The sequence below is a fragment of the Corvus hawaiiensis genome, chromosome 2 (assembly GCF_020740725.1).
Source record: "Corvus hawaiiensis isolate bCorHaw1 chromosome 2, bCorHaw1.pri.cur, whole genome shotgun sequence".
NCBI classification, from domain to species: Eukaryota; Metazoa; Chordata; class Aves; order Passeriformes; family Corvidae; genus Corvus; species Corvus hawaiiensis.
This window is the reverse complement of record NC_063214.1, coordinates 108,716,699-108,739,229: the sequence shown is the minus strand read 5'-3', so window position 1 is coordinate 108,739,229 and position 22,531 is coordinate 108,716,699. Positions and strand designations below refer to the sequence as shown.

Below are 22,531 nucleotides of genomic sequence, written 5' to 3'. Positions count from 1 at the left end.
GAGTTATGCAAGAAAAAGTAATCTTGCTTTCTAATACATACAACAGCCTTTTCTTCACATTGCAATGCTGCTTCTAGGCTAAGGGAAAGTTGTATTGATCCAGTAAGGAGCAAATTATTATTAACCTGCTATTGAACTTCTTTTGACCCATGACTCTATCTCCCTCCTAAATAACCACATTATTTTCCTTCAACAGAAACAAAGCACAGCACACCAAGAAAATTCCTACACAGAAACCATAATGAACTCGAGAAACACGATATACCAGAGCTTTCATCTCTTGCGCCCCAAAAGTTCAAGACAATTTTAACTGTGCTGTTTTCTACCTACAGAAATAGATCACATTGAACACCTGCTTGCACATCAGATTAGCAACAGCTCAAACAGTTTGCCTCAGTTTAATAAAAACAGTAACACTCTGTGTTGCTTTCTTTTACAATAGTGAGGATGAAAAATAGAATGCAAGAACAACTTGGCTTGAAATCAACATAATGCTGGAAAGAATTTCTAGAATGGGAAAAAAACCAAAGTAGTGAGGAAAATTTGTATGTGAGGATTCAGAAACACCAGAAGAGGGTACAAGAGATGTTTAATTCACAGACACAACACAAATTAGTTTTTGTTTTGCTATGGTATCAGCTATCACATTGGTTATGTCCAGTGGACACAAGCAAACCCTGTTCACTTTCCAAGGCTGCAACTGAAAGGCACCCTTGACCAGACAGTTTTTGATTGCAATGGCAGGTCAACAATATAAATAAAACTGTGAAAACCAGTGATTTTATGCAAGTTTAGTATGCTGACAGTCAGAAAAATGCTAGACTGCCACCTTCTTGCGATCACTTTAAAATACAACAATTTGAACCTGCTGGCATTTTACAGAATGGCTTTTAGCAGATAAACAACAACCAGGCACTTCTACATTACCATAGTAATTTTTTTAACATCATCCACTTTGTTTACAGCACAAAAAATAATACCATTTCTGCAGTGGTAATTTAATTCAGCAGTTTAGTTTCTTGATCAAAGATTTTTCTTTTCTGTAGAGCCATATATAAAAGCAGCAGAAGCAGTTGAAGTCAGCACAATTGTAAAAGCCGCTTTTCTGCAGAAAACCTTCACAGTAAAAAGGTAATCAACCTGCTCACATCAGTGGCTGCAAAAATTCAAAAGGAAAGAGGCCTGGAATTGTAAGGGGAATTCATCATTAACTAGTGGGATGCATTTTTAGTCCAAAGTTATTTAACATTTCTATCAATGGAGTCAAAAAAGAATGAAAACATAACTGAATAAAGGTAACACAGAATCAAAGACCAGCGAATGACATAAAACCTGAATGCTGAGTGAGCAGCACGGCTTCTACTCCAGGGAATTCAGTAAAAGGGAAAAGAAAATAGAGGAAAAAAAGAGAAGAAATTAAATGTGCATGCTTTCTATTTCACAGAATATGCACATTAAAAAATATAATTTCAGAACAAGGAAATGCCACAGCAGATCCCAGATTCCTGGAGCTTCAATACTCCTTGTTATGGACTTGGGAATCATGGGGGCCAAGTTTGAGGGTCCAGAACCCTGACCCTCACATATTTCACACTTAGGGTTGCTTCAGAGACATGGATTATTTAGCAAGCATACCCAAGAAGTCACAACATGACCAACCATGTACAATGTTATTGTATTTAATAACAAAGAATGCAAGATAGAAGCTTTTAGATTGGGAATATCAGTCTTGGGAATATCTTGCAAGTAAGTGATTTGAAACACTATCATTACAGAAAAAATAAAACTAAAACCAAGTAACAAACATACTTTCATTCCAAGCTATGCTTAAAAGTAGTAACCAGTCCTTTAAACATTTAAATAGAGAAGTAGAGAACAGGAAAGGTTATGCAACCTTTCCATGCAGCTACTAGAAATTTATGTGCTGCGCTGGCATATATACTTTAGGAAGGATGCTTAAGATACTTTAGGATTGAAGATTTGAAGATTTGAAAGAATTATGAGAATGAGGAAAGGATGTGAAAACAATCTTTGAAGAAAAACGTAAGATGCTCATTCTAACTCTTTAAAGCAAGAGAAGTCTACAAAATTATTTGATTATAACCTGTAAAATCCTATATTGGGGGATAAATTTGGTAACAAAAGATGTTTAAATCCAGAGGATAATGGTATATTTGTAACTATGGTTGGACACAGAAGCCACGTAAACACAGGCTAATAGGTGAATACTTCTAACAACAAGAGCAATCAGGGATTGGAGCTACTTAACAAGCCTGGTGGAGTGTTCTTTAGCACTGGGACCTTATACAAACAATTGAGGCACTACAGGTTCAAATTCAGCTAAAGCCACCTGGTAGAAGCTGCTCTTTAGGAAAATCGACTGGCTTGCGGTATACACAGCACAGAGTCACAGTATTCTCTCTTTCCCTGCTATTCTAGCATAATGAAAACATTGACTTCTAAAAAAACCACAAACCAAACCCAAAAAAACCCTCCAGCTCTTTCACTACTATCAGAGCAGAACCTTTGCACTCAACTCATGTGCATCCAGAGGCTTCCATTTACAAATAATCTGAAATCTTTGTGAAAAACTATAGCTGCTGATTGTAAAAAAATATTTTGTAATAGGAAAGCCACTCTTTTAGTGATCTTTACGACACAATTTGAGCATAAAGTATGTGTTTTCGTTGTCTTATTTGTTATCTGTAGATTAATAAAATTTTACTGTGGACAGATACAAGTTCCTTGTGTGTTATCTGTACTCCCCCATTCTTTATCCGCTCACTGCACTATTTATTTGAGATTTTAAGAAAAGTTCTGCCCAATTTATTTCAAAACCTTTGGCTCTGCTATGTGGCAAAGATGTATGCACCAAAATACTTGGGTGTCATCACTACAAAAAAGAAACTCTGGTCCTGCATGATAGCAGCCAGCTTCCAGAGACAGCATCAGCAATACTCAGCTGCAAAGGGCTGTAAATGCTTTGTGAAGGGCTCCTTTCCATTTCCCCGGGGACAAATCAATAGTCCAAGTTTCCTTTTTCTGTTTACTTCACGCATTTTGCTCCATAGCCAGTCAGCAGATCAATACTGATTTGTATTCTAAAGAATTAATAACCTTTATTTATTTTTATAAAGGGAAAAGCTCCTACTAAACTTTCAAACAGATGCTGAAAATTTAATGGCATTATAGAGAGAGATCCTTTAATGGTAATGATGCACAAGAAGGATTAGCTGATACTGGTGGAATTTGGGGTGTTAACAGTTCAAATGTTTTGTGGATGGATATCCAAAGTAAATGAAAAATGCTTGTTGTCAATTCTACGCTTGCTGTTGCTCATTAACTTCCATACCAGTTTTGAGAATCTTCCAGTTCCTGTGTGCATCATTTATTTTTGTACAGAATTTGGATTATGTGATAGAGGGAACCAAAGGAAAAAAAAAGATGATACCTTAAAATAAAAGCTTTTGTCACTGCACAATGTCAGGAACTTAACATATACTGAGAAAGAAATGTCACTGAGAGATGAGTATTCTCTTGATATATGGAAAGTGCTATTGGGCGAATGTCTTATCACATCTAAAATATGCTGTGATCTTCTAACTCCATTTTTTGGACACACTTAAAAATGAGCAAGTTACTGCAATTTTCTTTTTGCATCCTATACAGTAGAACCCCTTCCTTTACATTTATACTTGCATTCCTGAGGTCTGAATGTTAAAAACAGTCACGTGCATTAGAGCTCGCCTTACCTCAAAAGAAAAACAAACGCTTCCCACAAGCTTTCCTGCCATTAGCAGGCCTTTCAAAGTACCTGCAGTAAAGGGGTTGTCTGACAACGCTTAGCATATTGCAGTGACAGAGACGTTGGGAAGAAGGTTTCTAGCCACGCAGGAAACTGCTGTACTTCCCTTTCCATCAGCAGCAAGTAAGTCAATGCAGAGATACCACACTGCATTTCAAAAGATACCAGACTGCTACGTTCTAGATAAAGGAAGTAAAAGGCTGCTGTCCATCCCGCATCTTAACAGCAAAATCAAGAATTCTGAAGTATTTCTTTGAGACCTAGTTATTGTCTGAACAATAGAAATCAGTACAACAGCAGCAGTCCAAAAGAGGTTTGAACACCACTATAAATCCAAGACTGTCTCTTATCACAAGCACAGAGCAATGACTTTTGTTAATGTTATTTTTACTCACATGGTACAAAGCAGTTTCTGGTCCAGGTGTGCCCATGACTTCTTGTCTCAATGACTCCATTTGTAAACTAGGCAACAGCGAGTAATGACTTGGACTACTACTCTTGTCTCCCTTCTTTTTGGACTTTTTCCCAGTATCCTTTTTGCTATTCCTTTGAAACATGTAGTCTTCTTGACCTATTTTCTCATTGCTCATATAGCGAAGCAATGAATTTTCTGTTGAAAGAAAAGTAATGCAAAACATCATTGTGAATTGTTGCCTGCATGTAAATCCTGCTTCCAAAATACGCAATATTCTTGCTAAGATCTGCTGTCAATTTTAACTCTTCAGGACTATTGCACTAACAAAACCCATTTGCTTCTTTGGTTCAGATATAATAAGAAAGCAAACTTTTGGTAGGGAAAATTCAGGATTCTTACAGTTTTCTGGTATATTTTAAATAAAGGGAACAAAATATAAAAGCTGCACATCAATAAATTTTTCCTTGGAGTTTAAAAAAAATGAGCAATGATGGACTTAGGATAACTTTTGGAGGTTTGTTACTTTTTTACCAGGAGTTCCAATGAATACAAAGGCCACACATTTTAAAGTAATTTGCTCTGAACATTCTTGGAGATCATTCACCATATCATACATACTTTCCCTGAATACTCTTCCAGCATGTACCAATTTGTAGCTGAGACTTCCTGACCCAGAAGCAGTGTCTGTCAATTTAGGAAACCTCAGCAGATTTCTCTTTCACAAATTGTCTGGCTTTTCCTTGCATTAATGTGAACTTCTAGTATCCACAATCTGCTGTGGAAAGAGATTCTTTAACTTCAACATGAACTGCACCAGCTCATTTTCCTTTTAACCAGCATCCGACACAGATATTTGATCTCTTTGCTCTTGTTTCAGATTAAACACTGACAAACCTATTTCCTTACTTCATTCCACACAAGGTTTTATAAACCTTTTATTATGACCTGCTTAAGTTCCCCAAACTGAAAATGGCCAGCCTGCTTAATTGGCCCCAGTTTGGAAGTCAATTCATGCATCTGATTAATTTTTGTTGTCTCCTAAACCTTCTTGAATTCAACTGTGTTTTTCTTAAGAGATTAAGAGACTGGAATTGCACACACAAAGCACGAGCAACAACTGACACAGCAGCATAAGAATACTTCTAAATTTGTCTTGTATTCTTTTCCTAATAATTCCTAAGTGTTTCCTTTTTTGATCCCTACTGAATATTTAGTTAATATTTTTACTGAAATAGCTATCATTACTGTAACATCTTGTTCCTGGCTGATAAGAGCAATCACAGAGGTCACAATTTTGTATGTGGAGTTATGTATCCAAGCCTCAGAAACCAAAACTTTGAAGAACTTATCCTCTTTGATTTTGAGGTAAGTCCCATGCTGCTCTAGAATGTTTTTCATACAAAAAGAACTCTTGAAGAAATGTGGTACGTAATTCTCATTTAAGCATAAAAATTATTTATCAGTAGTAATCATACATTTTGCTCTCTAGTATTATAAAATTAAGACCAGTTTCAAAATGGATGGGATAATACAGCTGTATCATTGAAATGCCAACATGAATTTAAGACAAACTGCATGGCTTTGCAGTCACAACTTTCTTTTGCCTGGTTAATCAACTTCCTCAATCCTAAAAGAGACTCTGCAAAAAATACATAATAAAGAAAATACCGAAACAGGTTTACAAACATATATAGCTAAGTAAGCTGCAAAATGATGTTGAAATATATAGCTTAAATCAAGACAAAACCCTTAATGCCTTGTATAAGATGTGTGTTCAGATCACTTACCTCTCCTAGTATCCCTTTTTATTTTATTGGGGTCTTCATAATCTCCCACCCAGTTATATTCTACTGGCATAGAAATAGGCCTCAACTTCCCTGTAAACAGAGGAAGAAATCGAGATCATGCACCATAAGGCAGCATTAAGCTAACATTCTTCAGAAGAAAGAACAAATTACATGCTAAGCTGCCGTGCTATAGGGTTGCTTACGAAAGAGGATCCAGCATTGCCTCTGAACAAGAGGTTAAGACAGGAGTTCTGTTCTCTTTAACAGAAAAGAAGCAGCTAAGTATTTAATGGATTTTCTTTTTAAGTTTAGAAAATAAATCCAGCGCCCTACAAAATCACATTGGAGTGACGTCTGACACTGACAAACACATTTAAATTACTTTAGTTTTCACTGAGCAATATCTACTTTTTATTCTGGAAGCCCCTGGCACCCACACAGGAGAACTGTTTTAAAGCATATGTGAATTGTTGGTAACAGAAACTTGTGCATATCATTGAAGCACCTTCACAAACAGCATATCTGCTTGTGGGCTTACAAGATCCATCAGTGACCAAGTAAGAAAGGAAGCACAAAACTTCTATGTGTAATTTCTTTTGTAGCATTTCATCCACAGATAGCAAAGTATGTCATCTTTGCTAAATTCACCTGGACTTCAGACAGCAAAAGACAGAATAGATGAAGACTATCCTATCTTTTAAATTTTGATTGGAAGCTGCTGAACTGATTTTAAAAAATGCTGTAAACTATGATTTCTCTTTAAGGATTGGACATATATAGTTGGAAATCAGTGAAATCAGTGTGCTATGGAACTTAGTGGGGCCACTAAGAGTGTTCTGAATCCTTTAGCAAGTTAAATAGTGTATTGAAACAAAACAGTAGCATAGCACATGGCATATTATCTGACAGACTGAAAACAAAATGTTTTCCCAACAAGATCAGCCCTTGCTCTTTTTAAAATCAATCTACCAGTCACAAACCCAAAAAGTGAGTAAATAATTTGATTTTAAAAGTAGCAAAGCTAGAAGTAAAAACTTCAAAAGTTTTGTAAATTATTTCAGCAGAAAATTCCTACATAAAAGTCTTACTCCACATTTTTGAGGTTAAATCCATGATACACTGAAAAAAAGAGACATGTTTATAATGAAAACAAATATTCAAACATGTCTATCTCCCTGCTGAAGTACTGTGTCCATGGAAAACACACCAATACCATGCAGGCAGCATAATGGTAAAAGTTTTTATTATCTTTTTAAAAAGAAATTGACAAAAAAGCTGTATGTTCTGTACAGACCATAGGATAAGCTCACAAAAACATCACTACTCAGGAAAATCACATGTATTTTAAACTTTTCACTAATCATTCATTTTACTATTTAGGGACACATATTTAAGTCTGATTGAAGCTGGTGAGATTTAGTGCACAAAGTCATTTCCTGAGTGGGGATGTATTTGGCTCATGTTTACTTGATCAGAAGCAGTTCTCAACAGTTTCTTTTTCTAGAAATAAAACTTTCTTTTCTTTGTGAGGCTGAACAATATCTTATTAATAGGAACTGCACACTTAATAAAACAGAAAAGCTACAAAAATTGTGTAAAATCTGATTGTTATCAAAAGTAACAACAAATTTTCTGCAAAACCTTCAGCTGTTCAAATGACCTGCTTTTGTATCCGACATTAAAACTGCAATGATCAAATTTGTTTCTTTCCTTAAACTCAAGTTTCATTTGCTTGTTACCTCTCCTAACAACCCTGTTTTTAACCCATATGGATTCCCTAATGTCTTTTCCATGTGGAGGACACTCAGGAAAATTTTTATCTATATGTGAACAGGAGCTTTCCAAGGCCAATTAACAGCAACTATATAACAGCTAGAAGCCAATAAGAGCATGAAAGAGAAATATCTTTGTTAACATTGTCAAAAAATGTCAGAAGATTCCAATAAAGAAATTACAGAGGTCCCTATTAACCTCTCATGAAGGAGGACTGAGAAAATTTTTGTAAAAAAATTGACACCATCACAAAATTAAAGATAAGTATATGTTAAAAACAATTATTTCTCTAGACCTGGGAACTGTCTTTGACCTTCTTTAATGGGTCACCATAAGGCAGAAGAGTGTAATTGTCATTTTCCAGATTTCTGTGAAACCCTAAGGTCATGCCTACCCACAAACCTTATGTTAACAAATGCCATGTGGGAAACTTCAGAATGTAATGCTGAAATGGTAATATTTTTAGAAAATACACTTAAATGAAAACGGACTTGATGATGTGAATTCATTAAAAAGGAAGTGAGATCAAAAGCAAAAGGCTGTAAAACAAATGTGTTAAATAATGACTGATTTCCAGTGGAGTCTTTGACCGATGTCTTTATGACCCTTTCTGCTAACAGAACAAAAAGGCTAAAAAAGCTATCCTATAACAAAATAATGGATTCAGCAGTCCTTGAAGAAGAAATGTGTTCTTCTTCACTCTAGACCACCTGTATTAAAATTTAATGTCTGTAACAGTGAGTACATCTCTGTTAATGGAACTGACTGCAGACACCAATTGTAATATCTGAAATACTGCAGTAATAAAACTGGTATATCAATTTTGAAAACTTAGCAGTTATTTTGCACAGAATGGGCATGGTTAGAAAACACTTGAAAACATTTTGAAATCAAAAGGATACTGAAGAATTTTCAGCAGGATGGTGTACTTTTACAGAAAGGGTGCATTTTTTGAAAATGCAGCCTTTAATGTTGTGCAAACACATTGCTCCAGGTCCTGAGGATACTTTACACAGCTGAATTTCAATTTATATCAAGGTTCCCAGGTGATTTTGGTGCTTGGCCGCATGATGTGCTAAATCTATGCTTCCTCATAAATTACATCTATTTTCTTCACAAAGGGATATGATGACAGAATTGTTATAACAACTCTAACATACAGCTTGTGCTCACTTTAAAAACTGAAGTAACATAACAGGTAGGTAGAAAAAATATTCAAGTGTGTGCTCAGCTAATGCTATAGCAGTCAAAATACCTTTTTTAAACATGAGATTTCCTCTCCATTTTCTTCTATAGCCTAACAACTCTATGTATGTACAATTTTATACTTGGCAACAGAAAATCATTTCTCCCTGTCTAAGCTGAAACAAGTTACCATACTAGCTAAAGGAAGAGTTCCAACAGTTTCAAGGGCAAAATAAGCTGGAGTACAAGGGTTTGAGCATCAAAATTCTCACCAGAAATTGTTTCTGAATTCTCATCCTAAATAAGCCAAAATCCAAGATGTGGACGTAGCACAAATACATGAGTGTTAACATGCAAAATTCCTTCTTAAACAACCTATGATCTAAAATAAAGAGGAACTGCTATACATAAAAAGCCACCACTTGCAATACAGGAAGTTACAGGAGGTTAATATAGTATTACCAAAAAAAAAAGCACACTGTCATTAGTCATACTTCAATTCTGGGACTAACGAAAAATTAAAGAGTTTTAGAGAGCACTGCAGCATGAAAGCACCATGTCATTTCTTGGTAAATCTGAAGAGATCATTATTATACCTAGGAAATTTTTTCCAAAGCTGAATTCCAAAACTTACGCAAGTCTTGCCCTTAAAATGAGAGAACATTTCCATTCTGTATTTTTAGTAAAAAAATACGAGCTTCTGGTATATGCTTTTTTCAACAAAATGATACTGAAACAGATTCTGGAAAACTAAGCTGATAGAAAAATAGAATTTATATTCAGAAAACCCATCAATTTTAAACTGGTCTTACTTATCATAGTAAGTTTATTTTTTCTTTCCTATAATAAGAGTAAGCTCTTAGGTTGAAATTGGACTAAAGTAGTATTGAATTCTTAGCAAAATCAATGGCCACCAGAAATATTTTCATGGTTAAAAACAAAAGCAGATGCATGAAAATCTTAAAATCAACAAATGGTGATTATCTTTACAAGATCAATGCTGTACCATATGTCGGTGTGCTCTCTCTCCTTCCAGGACCACTTGTTCTTCCTTTCTCATATTCATAGCAGTACAAAACTGCATCTTCTTCAACCACATTAAAGCGTTTCCGATACTCCTGGTCCAGAAATGAGTTTGGAGATTCAGATCCTGTATGAACCGGTTTGCCCACTATATGTCTGCCAACATCGTCACAGGGGAGATTTCCCTTTTCATCCCTTTAGTTAAAAAGAGAAGTTTTTAATATATTGAGATAAGACACTGATTTCTTTTTAACTGTGAATATTTCAATAAACATGGGCCTATGTCAATATTTCATACACTCAGATGAAATCCACCCCACATCAGGATCACACGGCATATATGCATATGTATGCATTTATATGCCAGTTACCTCACACGTCTGTTTGTTCAATTCTTTACAGATTTAGCCATCTCATTGGTTTCTCTTGAAAAGAATTATAGAAATAAAACTGATGCGCAGTAACTCTTTTTATTTTTCTTGGTTTTTCTGGAATATACCTAGCATTTTGTGATTTAGGGCAGAGGAATAATGTTTTTTACACATTTTTATACTTGCATTTTTAAATACATCAGATAGTTTTACAACATGGCTACATGGCAAGCATGAGCAAACCCAATCTGGTTCCTTACACTTTAACCCCAGATCAAGAAGAACCAGGTACAGAAGATATACAGACACCTGACATAGTTTTACACAATCATTTCAGGTCTAGAAGTTGTATACATACATCCATGCAGTTTCAAATACAGTGTGCAGCACCTGCTTATCAGCTGCTACCCCAGGACAGTGCTCACTTTGCAGTTTGTGTCAGGTCCTCAAGATCATTTTGCTTTCCTGCACCCCTGCCCCATTCTTTGAAAATGGAAATCACTCAAAGGCATCAAACAAGAGAGCAAGCTGTGCTGGGTCAGGAGTCCTTTCTCGTACTACATGAACCAGGGCTCATCTACTAAACATGCTGGTAGAGCTGTGCCTGAAGATGGCTGCAAAAGACCTGACCAGACAGTTATTTCTGGGTAGCAAAATGCCCAAGAAGTAATCAAGAGAGAAGCTGTGCCATATGCTCCTGTTGGAGTCCTTCAGCCCCTCTGGACTCCCAGCTGAGTTCCAAGCTGGCCAGCTGACCCTTACTTCCCTTGGCACCTTGAGACTCCATCTGAGGACCAAGCAAAGTCTCCTCATGGGACCCAGGCAGCCATGAGGGATGAGAAAAGGCACCATCACAAACCCCCACTGATCACTACACTCACTTTGGCAAGCTGCTTTCTCAAAGCAGGGATGGTGTTGGCTTAGTGAGGAGGGCTGGTGCAGCCCCAACAGGGCTGTGGGCTCTCCTCCAGTCAAAGAGAGACTTTGTGTGCTGACAGAGCTGGGGACCCCAGCAGGTAACATGATGGAGACTGACATAAACCAGCCAGGTGCTAATCAATGCTTACAACCACCATCAGGGGCTGGCACAAGGAAGGCAGGGCAGCCTGACCTAGAGGGATCTTTAGTGCAAGCATGGAATTAAGTACAGAGCCAGGCAAACACCCTTTGCCACAGCCCTCTGGAGATGAGGGCTCCAGTTCTCATCCCCAAAGGTACTTGGTAAATATGAACAGGCACTAACATACAACAGCAATCCTAAGTAAACAGCACATGGGAAGTGTTGCTCCCTTTTATCCATGCCATCCATGTGAGGCTATGTCAGCAGCTGTACTGTCTCTGGGCATGATCACCAAGGCTTTGGGCTTTACAATTTACATAAAAATATCAAGTCCTTTCCTCTGTTCCAGGAAAAAAAAAGAGGGCTTGTTTGTTTGCTATTTTTCTTTTGGAATGGCAACAACAAACTGAGAAACAGATGTTGAGCAGTTTGATAATACCCAAAATATACACATGATTTAATATAGTTAATCATGGACAAAAAACCGGATGAAATGCCCAAACAAATTATTCAGAAACACTGCACCCTGTGTGACAGGTGAAATCAAGAATAGTCCATTTGGATTAAGCTGATAAAAAAATTCAAATGTACACAGCTTTATCTCTCTACAAGATTACAGCTTCTACTAATATGTATTGTAAGATTTAATCAGAATTGGTCCAAACTACTGCATTATCATAATGATTTAAGAGATGGTATTAATAAATAATCAAAATCCATTTAGAAGATCTCAATTTTTAGAGCAGAACTCAAAAACTGAAGAGCAGTGAATGTTCAACAAAAATACTTCAAAAATGAGGATGCACTTCTTTTCAAATGCAAGTGTTTTTGTGATGGTAAACAGAATCTGAAGCAGTACAAAGATACTGGTCCTTTTAAGATAATATAGTTTCAGGAGCACTAGGTCTTTACCATATGACTACTGCATTCAAAGAGAAACACACCTAAGACTATGTTTTGGTTGGGTTTTTCTTCCCCACAGCTTTTTTTATGTTAATGGATTAGAATTAAATACTTGGTTCTTTTTTGTCAATTTTCTTAAAACCATGTCCTTAAAACATTTATGTGAGCATAACAAAGAACTGTTATCAGGGAGATAAAATAAATGTTCAATTCCTGTGCACAATTCAAGTGTCATGACTGAGAATGTCTTTATTTAATTAAAAGAAAAAATAACAGTTACAGTAAACTAGAGTATGTGTAAGTTCAACTGAGTTATACATGTCACATTTGAAAGAATTTTTTTTTTCTATGAGAAATAGAAGCCAAGCCAGGTACAGATGAGGCAGGGATAAGGAAGGAACATGGGACACAGCTTAAGGCTTTACAAAAGGCTTGTGAATCCTCATGAAGTCAAAATCACACTTTTACCCTGGAAGGTTTTTCAGATCTCTAAAGAGTAAGAAATTATCATAGAATCACAACTTCTCCTCCCCACTAGGCAATTTAATTTGCCATATACCTCACTCTTGGACAACCCCCTGGAAAGTCCTGTCAGTATCAGGTTATACATCTTATTAAATGGCTAGAGGAGTTGCTGATAAGAAAGTGTAAGAAAAACTCAGCCTCAAGAAGCTCAGGTACAAGAAAGAACATGCTGCCCATTTCCAAAAAAGGTAACTAAAAGAAAACAAGAAGTAATTTAGAAATACAGTAACTGGACATATGATAGCCTGTGTCTAAGAATAAGGAAGCTTTAGGAATTCTGATTCCTCTTAAATACATTCCTAGACCTCTACGTAGCCACTTCTGTATTACAAATAATACAAATTCTCTCAGAATTTTAGGAAAGCAACATCTGTGTACATTACAGAATTATACTGAATCATTTGTGGCCGTGTCAAGGTAGGTTAATGAATCTGCAAGGAGGATCTGCTGCTCTTCTGGCTCAGCAAGCCCAGAGGCCTGGGAGAGACAAAAATGCCTGTTCCAGGTGGCAGGTCAGAGCAGCAGGTATATTGACAGGGAACAGCATGGTCACTGCACAGTCTAGCAGAGTGGCCACTAAAACACAAGCCTGAAATTTGCTCTAATACTATCTAATCAAACCTATCTAAGAAAGAAAACGCTATGGCAGGACTGAACAGTGCTGTTGTTGAACGTAAAGTTTCTTGCATTTAACTCAGACTCCCTAATCATCATTATTATTGGGCAAAGGGACAGATATGAGCTCCTTTCCTAGTTACAGATTCAAGGTTTCAGGTAACTTTTGCTCTTCTGAAAGAGGATGAGACTGTTGTAGTCAATTGATTACCCCATATTTGAGAAAATAGGGTACCGAACCTTGTTTTCTAAAGGCTACTGTCCATTTTGTAGACAAGATACTGATTCAGAACGCTGTGGGTCTGATTCAACACATCTACCCTTAATAACCAGTTTACCTGCAAAATACAATATTAATACAGTACTATCTGCAGGGCAGATAATAAATAGTATGAACAGAATGGTCAGTTACTTCAAAAATACATTTTATATCAAATTGTATTGTGAAATGATCTTTTTTACCTTGGAACATAAGGTTCTGTTGGAGGAGGGGGTATGTAGAGATCCTGAAGGGCAGAGCTGTCTCTTTTTGTAGGTGTGCTGATAGTGCTGGATGGAGTAGCAACACTGCTTGTAGGGCTTCTAGGAATAAGAGGCTGGTTCAAAAGAGAGAGAGAAATAATCAAGATTACATTTTAATCAAGATTATCCTTATACATTATACATTTTTATTTGTAAAAGCCAAAACCAGACTATAGTTCAGAAAGCTAAAGAAATAGTAAGCAGGTCTAATGTTTTGTGTGCTTTTAAACTAAAAAGCCACTCATGCTAAGAAGACAGATCTACGAATGGACATGTATTGCGCTTATAAAATTGACTCCTTTGATTACATCTTTTTCCCTTTAGCACAGCAAGTTTATTGCCAATGCCCATAAAATTAGTGATCACTAGAGCTACTGGTGAAATCTTAACGAGTAAATAACATACAGAATCCAGTTAATTCCTTAATTAAACTAACACTGCAAAGAAAAAGTCTAGTGTTTACTGCAAAAGGTGCATAAGTAGGCATTAAATTGAATGTCAAGTCCTCCCATCTGCTCTACAGCTTAAGAATTAAGTGTAAAAGCTTCCGTTTATGCCTGCAGATGCTGTTAAATCAGGTACTGCATCCTCAGAGCACACGCGCTATGAGAGAATCAACTGGAGATTATTATTATTCTTCATTCCCCTGGGCACACTCCTCACAAAATAACATTTACTCACAGGTAAATAAACTGTACCCTCCTTGCAAAATAATCATGTATTCTAGCTATCACTCCAGTCCAGATAGGATCCTTCCTCTTAATCACATCTCGCTCTCTATCTCATGAATTAAGCACACCTTTTTCTTCCTTAATTTAACTATCTTTATTAAATCACTGTAGGGCTGAAAATCATAGCAAGATTTTCTAACTCTCCACACAGATGCAGAAAAATCAAATGAGAAGAAAAGTTTGATTGTTTTAGTCCACTTAATAACATGTCTGTCTAAAAACAAAAGCCTTGTGTGGCTTGGTTTGTGTGATAGCTAAACTCAGACAGAAGAAAAAGAGCAGAACAGCAAGCAAAAGAGTAGCTTCATACATCCTAAAAAGAATCTAATATTAAAATATACTAAGCTTTGCTTAGAGGTTTTTTTCTCCTCCACCTTTTTGTAAGTTTACTCCTTGAAGAAAGAAGTGCTGGGATGATAAAGTGAGAGTTCACTATACCTGTAATTTCTGGCCATAGTAACTACTTGAAGACACAAACATTCCACATTGTATTGATGGCAGAGAAGCTCTAAATGTGGACTGAATGGGTGCATAGAAAGATCCTTCTCCCAGCACTATTAACAATACTTTTTGACAGACCAAAAGGGCATTCTTGTGCAGAATAATCAGTTCTCATTTTCTAGATATTAATCTTGACACTGTAGCAGAAAACCCCAAAAGTTTAAAGCAGGAACATTGTCAGAATATTGGCCTTTGTCAGCTCATGATAAGCCATTCGAATCTATGCCTATCAAGCCAAGGCCCCACCATGTTATGTTTTTACCATCTGTATGTAGGAACAATGAATATCACCTAGAAAACCTCATCCTTTGGCCAGTTACTGCCTTGTTTTAGGAACAGAGCTGCGTTAGATGTTATTTATCTCTAACACAATAAAATGCATGCTCAAAATTTGCTTGTTAAAACTTTGCAAGTCCACCTTTAGAGCAACTATAAACTGACAGAAGTTTTTTGGTTTTGAATGTTCAAAATCTGTCTCCTATAAACAGTGATACTGCTTAATTCTTTCCTTGTTCATTAGAGTTAATGTGAGTATTCTACAGCCAGGCCAAGGAAAGACTGCCAGTATTTACAGGAAGAGAGGGAGAAAGACACACACAAAAAACCAGACAGGTAAAAGACTTTACAACCACTAAAAACAAGACAAGTCTGCAAAAATAAGAATAAAGTTGGTGGTAAAAACAGGTCAAAAAAACCCAAAACAACCCAAAACAATAAAAAACGCCCTGAACATCACCCCTCCCTCTTTCAGAGAAACAAAAATCTTATCCCTTAAATTTTCATCTGTGACACTGTAGCCATAGATGTTTTTGAACCACTCACTAATACAACACTGTTTGTTACCTTTCTGATACCTTGCACTTCTACAACAAGAACACTTTGTGGCTTGCTGGGTAGCCTGTTCAATTAATTTTCATTGTAAACCACGAGGATTCTGTGACCTAGATCCTGTTTACACTTGTTAAGCCCAAGCTGTTTGCTCATGGCTCATATCAGCAGAAGCACTGAAAGAAAGACAAACTGTGTAGATGGGTTTGCTCTTCTCTATTTAGAGGAAGAAGACAACCCTTTATTTACCTCCATGAAAAGGCAAGTAAGAGGAAAGGGGGCCTTAGAGACTGGAATGGTGGCAGTCAATAGGAGCTTATAGTTTATATTATGTAGGGAAAATCATGCCCAAGCATAAAATTATCTGGACTTAGAAGGGTTTGACGTGCCCCTGGTGGTCCTGACAAGCTGCTGGAGGGCTAGAGGACACAGGTAAAGAATTTCCCTTGTGTTACAGCCTAGAATACCTGGCTGCAACTATTTAAATTCTAATGATATTGCCCTAATTTTGGTATTACACACAGTCCTGACATACAAGTCAGTTTGTCCTCCAGGCAATTTGCTGGTTGATCCTGGAAATCAGTTTGGGTTTGTACATCTTTGACAAATGCATATTTCAGTTTATATTTCAGCACAGGAAGGTGGTTAAAACAGCGAGTGCAATAGGAAGAAATGGTTCAGTCTAACACAGAAAGCCACATGCTATCCAACTTACTGAAGGCAAGTGTTCCCCTGCCAGACACTTTCAGAGGTGAAGATACAGTCTAACTGGGGACACCCTGAATGACTGTGGTACCCCACAGGACTGCAAAGCGCATTTACCTTCCCAGGGCACCTGGACCTCTCAGGGGCATAGAAATTGTAATACAATCCAATCCAAGTGGAGGTACAATCCTGTAGGATTGTCTCAAAACATACTAGGATGTCTCATATATCTTTCGTAGTTCTTTAGCATTGCCAAATTCAACTCTCTTCTTATTTCTCCAGAAACAGAAAAACTGTCTAACTAGGTAAAAAAGGGAAATCCAAACTTAAAAATAGGTCACCACCCCCTTTTTTTTTAAAAAAAAAAAGTATTTATCATGACTACACCAGTAAATCAGTAAGAATTTTTACACGGTAAAAACATTCAAATGGTCTTTCCTGACAGTGGCTCAATACACTGAGAGCACTGTTGTAGCTAACACTTTGTGCTGTGGAAGTTCAGCTTTCATTTCTATATACAGAATTAAAAATTCTTCAGACCCCTCTGGTTGAGAAGAAAGCCTTCAGAACATGGTCTAGAGGTATGGTACATCTACAAGGCATTTTGCATTGAAATTTAGAGACCTCAGCTGTTCACTTCAAGACAATCTGGTCGCCTGCAAGTAACCAGCGCATGTAGCTTTCAATTTCAATGGCAGCCACTCAGTGGGCCACACGCAGGCACACTGGACACAAAAACACATGCAACTCCAATCAAGTATTTCTCAATTGGATGCCTTGGAGATCAGTAATGTCACTGAGTTAATTCTCTTCCAAGGAGCAGAGATTCTCCTGCTGCAGTGCCTTTGGCCAGGGCAAGTGGGATTGCTGAAACAGCAATAAAACTAAAACATTAACAAGTCTAAAGAGTTGAATACCTGGCCCATGGGAAAAGCCTGACAGGAGAAAGTTCAGAAGTTACATTAAAGTTATATTAAAATTGGAACTACATAAAAAACGTCCCATAGATGACCCTGCATCAATCTTAATCCACAATGACAGACACAAAATCTGTAATTCAGTATATTTTGGAGTACTATTTCTCAAACATTTTGAATGCACCATCCTCCTTCAGGTCCATTAGTCTTCACAGAGCCTTCCCTAAACTGTCACTTGGCTGGAGAACAGGGGACTGTCTTTACTCACAGCAGCTCAGTTTCTCTAACATGGGGAAAAAGGAAATCCCTGTAAGTATTGACTGACAGCACGCAAGTCCCCTCTCCTTCAGAAGCTGTTCTGTCCCTGGTTGGCTCTACGCTGTGGTCCCCACTTCCCTTCTTGCTAACAGGATCTACTGCCACTTTTTGTACCCCTGGTCCTGAAGGAACTGAGAGGGTGTCCCAGTGAGTCAGCATATTATTTTTGATTTTTTCTATCTAAACAATGAATTTAATCAATATTTAATATATACTGCCTAAAATTATTTTTAATGTTTTTTAAAACTCTTTGAACCTTTCATTAACTCACTTGGAAGCTGCAATATAAGTTTGAGAAACATTGCTCCAGAAAAAGACACACAATTTTTCAAAATACAAGCAAAACTAAAACAGAAATTTAAATTACATTATCTTTATACAGTATTTGCATCAGTAAGCAGATTATACTACCAATATATTTTTCATATTGGATCAAGGTTACAACAATACATTGAACAAAATGTTTCCCATAAAATAAACCTTTTAGAAGAACAACCATGACATGAAGTAATGAGATTCTGTAACTAATCCAGTCAGAGTTCATTTTAATAGTGCTACAAAGAATGCCCAGCTCCCATGCAGTTAAAAGACAACTAAGTAATTTAAAAGCAAACAAGTTGGTATTTTATTCAAGTTTAATAATTAAAAAGTGTAGGATCATTAGTTCTAGTCATGAACGATGAAAACAGTATATAGCATTGTGTCTAGATGAATGAAGGAGGCAATATAATCAAGTAAGAAAATATATTGAATAAAAATAATAAAAGTAGCATTTTATTTCAAACAAAGGACTTGTTATTGTTGCTGCTGCTTCTTAGGAAAATGAAAAGCTGAATATTTAATAGTAGAAATACGATGCACATCTAACTAATCCAAAACAAACTGTTAAGAAAATTACAGATACTGAGCTGCTGGAGATTTTTAACAGTACATTTTAATCAAATACAAAACAGTACAGGAAACTATTAAGATATACAAAAGGTGACATATAAAAGGCTTGGTGAAGGAGGGGTCAGAAGGTTTTTTTCCAAGTCAACATATCAGATGTGGCTGGCAGCTGGACCTGCCCCCGCCTCACTGCCATGAGGAGGAGCCTTCTCACTGACACCGGCCGGTGCATCCCAAATTAACCATGTGAGGCATGGCACTTGTTGCTCTGGCTCTCCTTTTCTGTATTAAAAAAAACTGGATGAAGAGTCTTTTTTCTTTTTGAGTAATGAACAAAGCATTTTCCAGAAGGCAAAGGAGGACTTTGCAGCTAGGTTCTTGTTAGTGTGATGACAGTGACTTACACAAAATTTCATATGCTCTGAGAATCTTCTCTATTGAACCTTCCACCCTTATTCAAACAGCACTTTAAGGGGCTTTCCTTTGAAACCTCCCCAAAATAACACAAAGTGGAAAGGAGAAATAAAACAGACAATCTAGAGTAGAGGACATTTATTTAAGTTAGGTTTTGAACCAGACAAAAATTTGGAGAGTTCAAAGATAAAGTCACCTCTATGTCAAGCAAGAAAAATTTTAAAAAATAAAGGTTAAAGTTAATTGGTTTGTTCACCATATCCAGTAGCAGTCAGAAATATAAATATTGCAAACTGCAATATCATTCTAGGTTCTCACACAATGGATCAGACTATCAAAAAAGTAACTGAAAGGCAAATTTAGTAAGGTTTGTCTTGCAGGCATAACATCTTAATATTTATGGTACAATACCATATTAATGAATACTTTCAATTGCAAAAGGCAACCACTAAATTCCCCAAGGCCACAGCTGCCTAATTCAACTGTTATAAAAGAAATAACAGAGGCTGAAAAATCCCTTGACTTCACAAATTTGGACATGATTCTAAAGTGCATCATGGGAGAACCTTGATTACCAGTAAGAGGTTGGATACTGATGGGTATTAAAACAGACAATCAACTGACTGGAAAAAAAACCAAACTCAAAACAACCATCCAAACTGCACTTTCTTTAATCAGGACACAAGGGGGAAAAAAAGGAGTTTTTTGTTTCTGTACTGATTGACCTTAGAGCTGGAATTAAAGTGCTTGTAAATACAAACTCATTATGTAATGGTGCATAGTATAGCCATAGGCTAATTGTATTATTTTACTGTACATCAAGCATTCAATTTCAGTTTCAGGACTGCTACACCAGACGCATAATTCTTCTTCTTTCTTTCTCTCCCCTAACCTTTCATATTTATTCTAAGGATAAAAATATTTATGAAAAGAATAAATATTCTGCTAAAAGAGAAAAAAACCCCAACTCACAAAGAATTAAAAATTATGTAGCCTGCATTTAACTGCTAATTCATGGCAAGACTGCAATGCAAAGGCAGAACTGTTCAAAATAAACAGATGAAAATTCTAAGAAGCATTTATGCCAATTATAAACCAGTTAATATCTGAATGATCTAAAAGCATTTTCCACACTCTGAGACCGTGAATGTTTGGCTGGCATATGGCTAATCTGGATACTAACAGTGGACAGAAAGCTCTTAAGCACTTCACTATCAGGGTATAATTTAACTCCTGGGATGCCCTGTCACTCACACACAAACTAGCTCGATACTGGTAGTACCTGCACACTGCCTGAGCTGGAAGACTCATCGAGCACTTTCCCAGCTCACAGGCATATTTAGTATCTCTCCATTAAGCTTAGTTTGTCATGCAGCTGCAAATGGCAAACCTCATGTTCCTATACACAGTTACTGACTGAACAAGCAGAATGTAATTTACCAATAATGCCTCCACATTATTCACTTTAAAATTAAGTTTCAAAGGTTTTCAATTTAAACGTCACAATGTAAATTTTAATGTAAATGAGTCTCCTAATTTAATACACTGAAATATTTACCTTCTACACCTATGGCATCAGCTGTTAAACATATTGATTGGTGGGATGCATACAAAAAAATTCAAGTCTGATTTTGTGTCATCCTGCTTACATTAGGGCAGACCTTCACCTTCTTACCTCACTCATCACAGTATGATTAGGTTGTGACACCACACTTTTCCTGGGTTCACTTTATTTGCAGACACAAAAAGACCACAGCAGTCTTTTTGCTGATCCTGTTTTCTGTTTTATCAGAATTTCATCCCCGTATCTCACTCTATAATCTTTTGAATATTTTGCACTTTAACAGAATTATTACTGAATCATAATTTCCTTACAGCCTGTGTCTGCTGAATAATACATATAGTTCAATTAACTCAGCTCTGGGATGACAGCACAGTTGTAATGTTCTCAATTATTTAAAGACATCCTGATATGGGAAAACAAGTTACCATAACCTCCCCTGCTTGCAAAGGTGACGTTACCTTATGTTTTTCTGGTATTTGCAGTCACTTTTGTCCCTCTCCTCTCACATTACCTACCAAGATTTATTAAAGAATAAAAGCCGTAGCATCAAATTGCAATTGCTACGCTTACAGTGATTTTTTTTCCAGAAAAATTTTTAAATAAACATAATTTCTTCCTATTTTTACAGCTACAAAATTAAACTGCACTCTGACTTCTTTTGATGCTTGTTACTGATAAAATATACAGTACTGATTTCACACTTAGGCTACATTTAAACTTTAACATCAGCTGACTGTAACATCTGTTCAACTCTGATCTGTATAAAGCAACAACAGAAATTTCCACATTATGCATCTTCTGAAGTTTGTCTGCACTTCACCCTGGAGCTTTGTCCACACTCTGCCTACTTAAGAAAACTGTTGTTTCTCACACAAGAATTATAAATTACAACAGACACACATATGCCCACTGCACACATAAGCAATGAACGAGGTTCTGGCCTTTTCCCGGCGTCATGTTTGATACAATCAGAATAATATCATTGTGATACCAGAATTGTATCTGCAATGTTTAACAGTATCTCTATTTGTGTTCATATTAGTCTTGAAAATATTCATATTTTTCATGCTAACAGCAAGAACCAACCCCCCCTACCCCCAATACTCCCATTGCCCCCCATTCCCCAAATCAGTAAGATTACAGAAAATCACTGTCTAGGGTCAATGTCACCCAGTACAGATAATCTACATTCAAGCTAGCTGTCCAGATTCCCTTTATCATCAAATGCTGAGAAAGAGGCATGTGCAGGGGCAAATTCACCATATCCTAAGGTAGATCAGTCAAACAGGCCAAGATGAATGAGCCAGTAACTGCTAATGCCATGTCTGCTGCCCAAAAGGAGTTTAAATGAGAAACCTGAATGACATGTAGATATTTACACAGCAGATCTAAAGTTAGATCAGTTGAGTAAGACCCAAGTACTTGTCAGAAACTTTTGATGTGGGGTCTGCAGTGCAATTATTCTGGTAATAAATGATAAAGTGAAGCAAAATGGAGTATTTAGGAGCATGGCCCAATTCACCCAAAGAAATACCAAACTCACCCGAATTCAGGATTTAGACTGAAAGCATTTGACCCCTTTTAAAGCAATGATGTGTATTTTACATTTGCATTTATATTCTCACTAAAGCTATGGAAAAAGTGCAGCCTTCAAGTATAGACATTCATACACTCATATCAT

General features: G+C 36.7%; 1 protein-coding gene across 9 annotated transcripts in view; it reads right to left on the bottom strand.

Moving 5' to 3' along the window:
• Positions 1 to 22,531, bottom strand: part of CNKSR2 (connector enhancer of kinase suppressor of Ras 2) — a 209,142-nt gene that overhangs the window by 72,328 nt on the left and 114,283 nt on the right. For 7 of the 9 annotated variants that reach the window (XM_048287658.1, XM_048287667.1, XM_048287680.1 and 4 more), the window contains 4 exons: positions 13,925 to 14,058; positions 9,972 to 10,183; positions 6,008 to 6,097; positions 4,201 to 4,415 (listed from right to left, as the gene is read on the bottom strand). In XM_048287658.1, the coding sequence (XP_048143615.1) occupies positions 4,201 to 4,415; positions 6,008 to 6,097; positions 9,972 to 10,183; positions 13,925 to 14,058 (651 nt within the window). The remainder of the gene's footprint in view (positions 1 to 4,200; positions 4,416 to 6,007; positions 6,098 to 9,971; positions 10,184 to 13,924; positions 14,059 to 22,531) is intronic. The other 2 variants (XM_048287674.1, XM_048287690.1) reach the window with 1 other exon arrangement.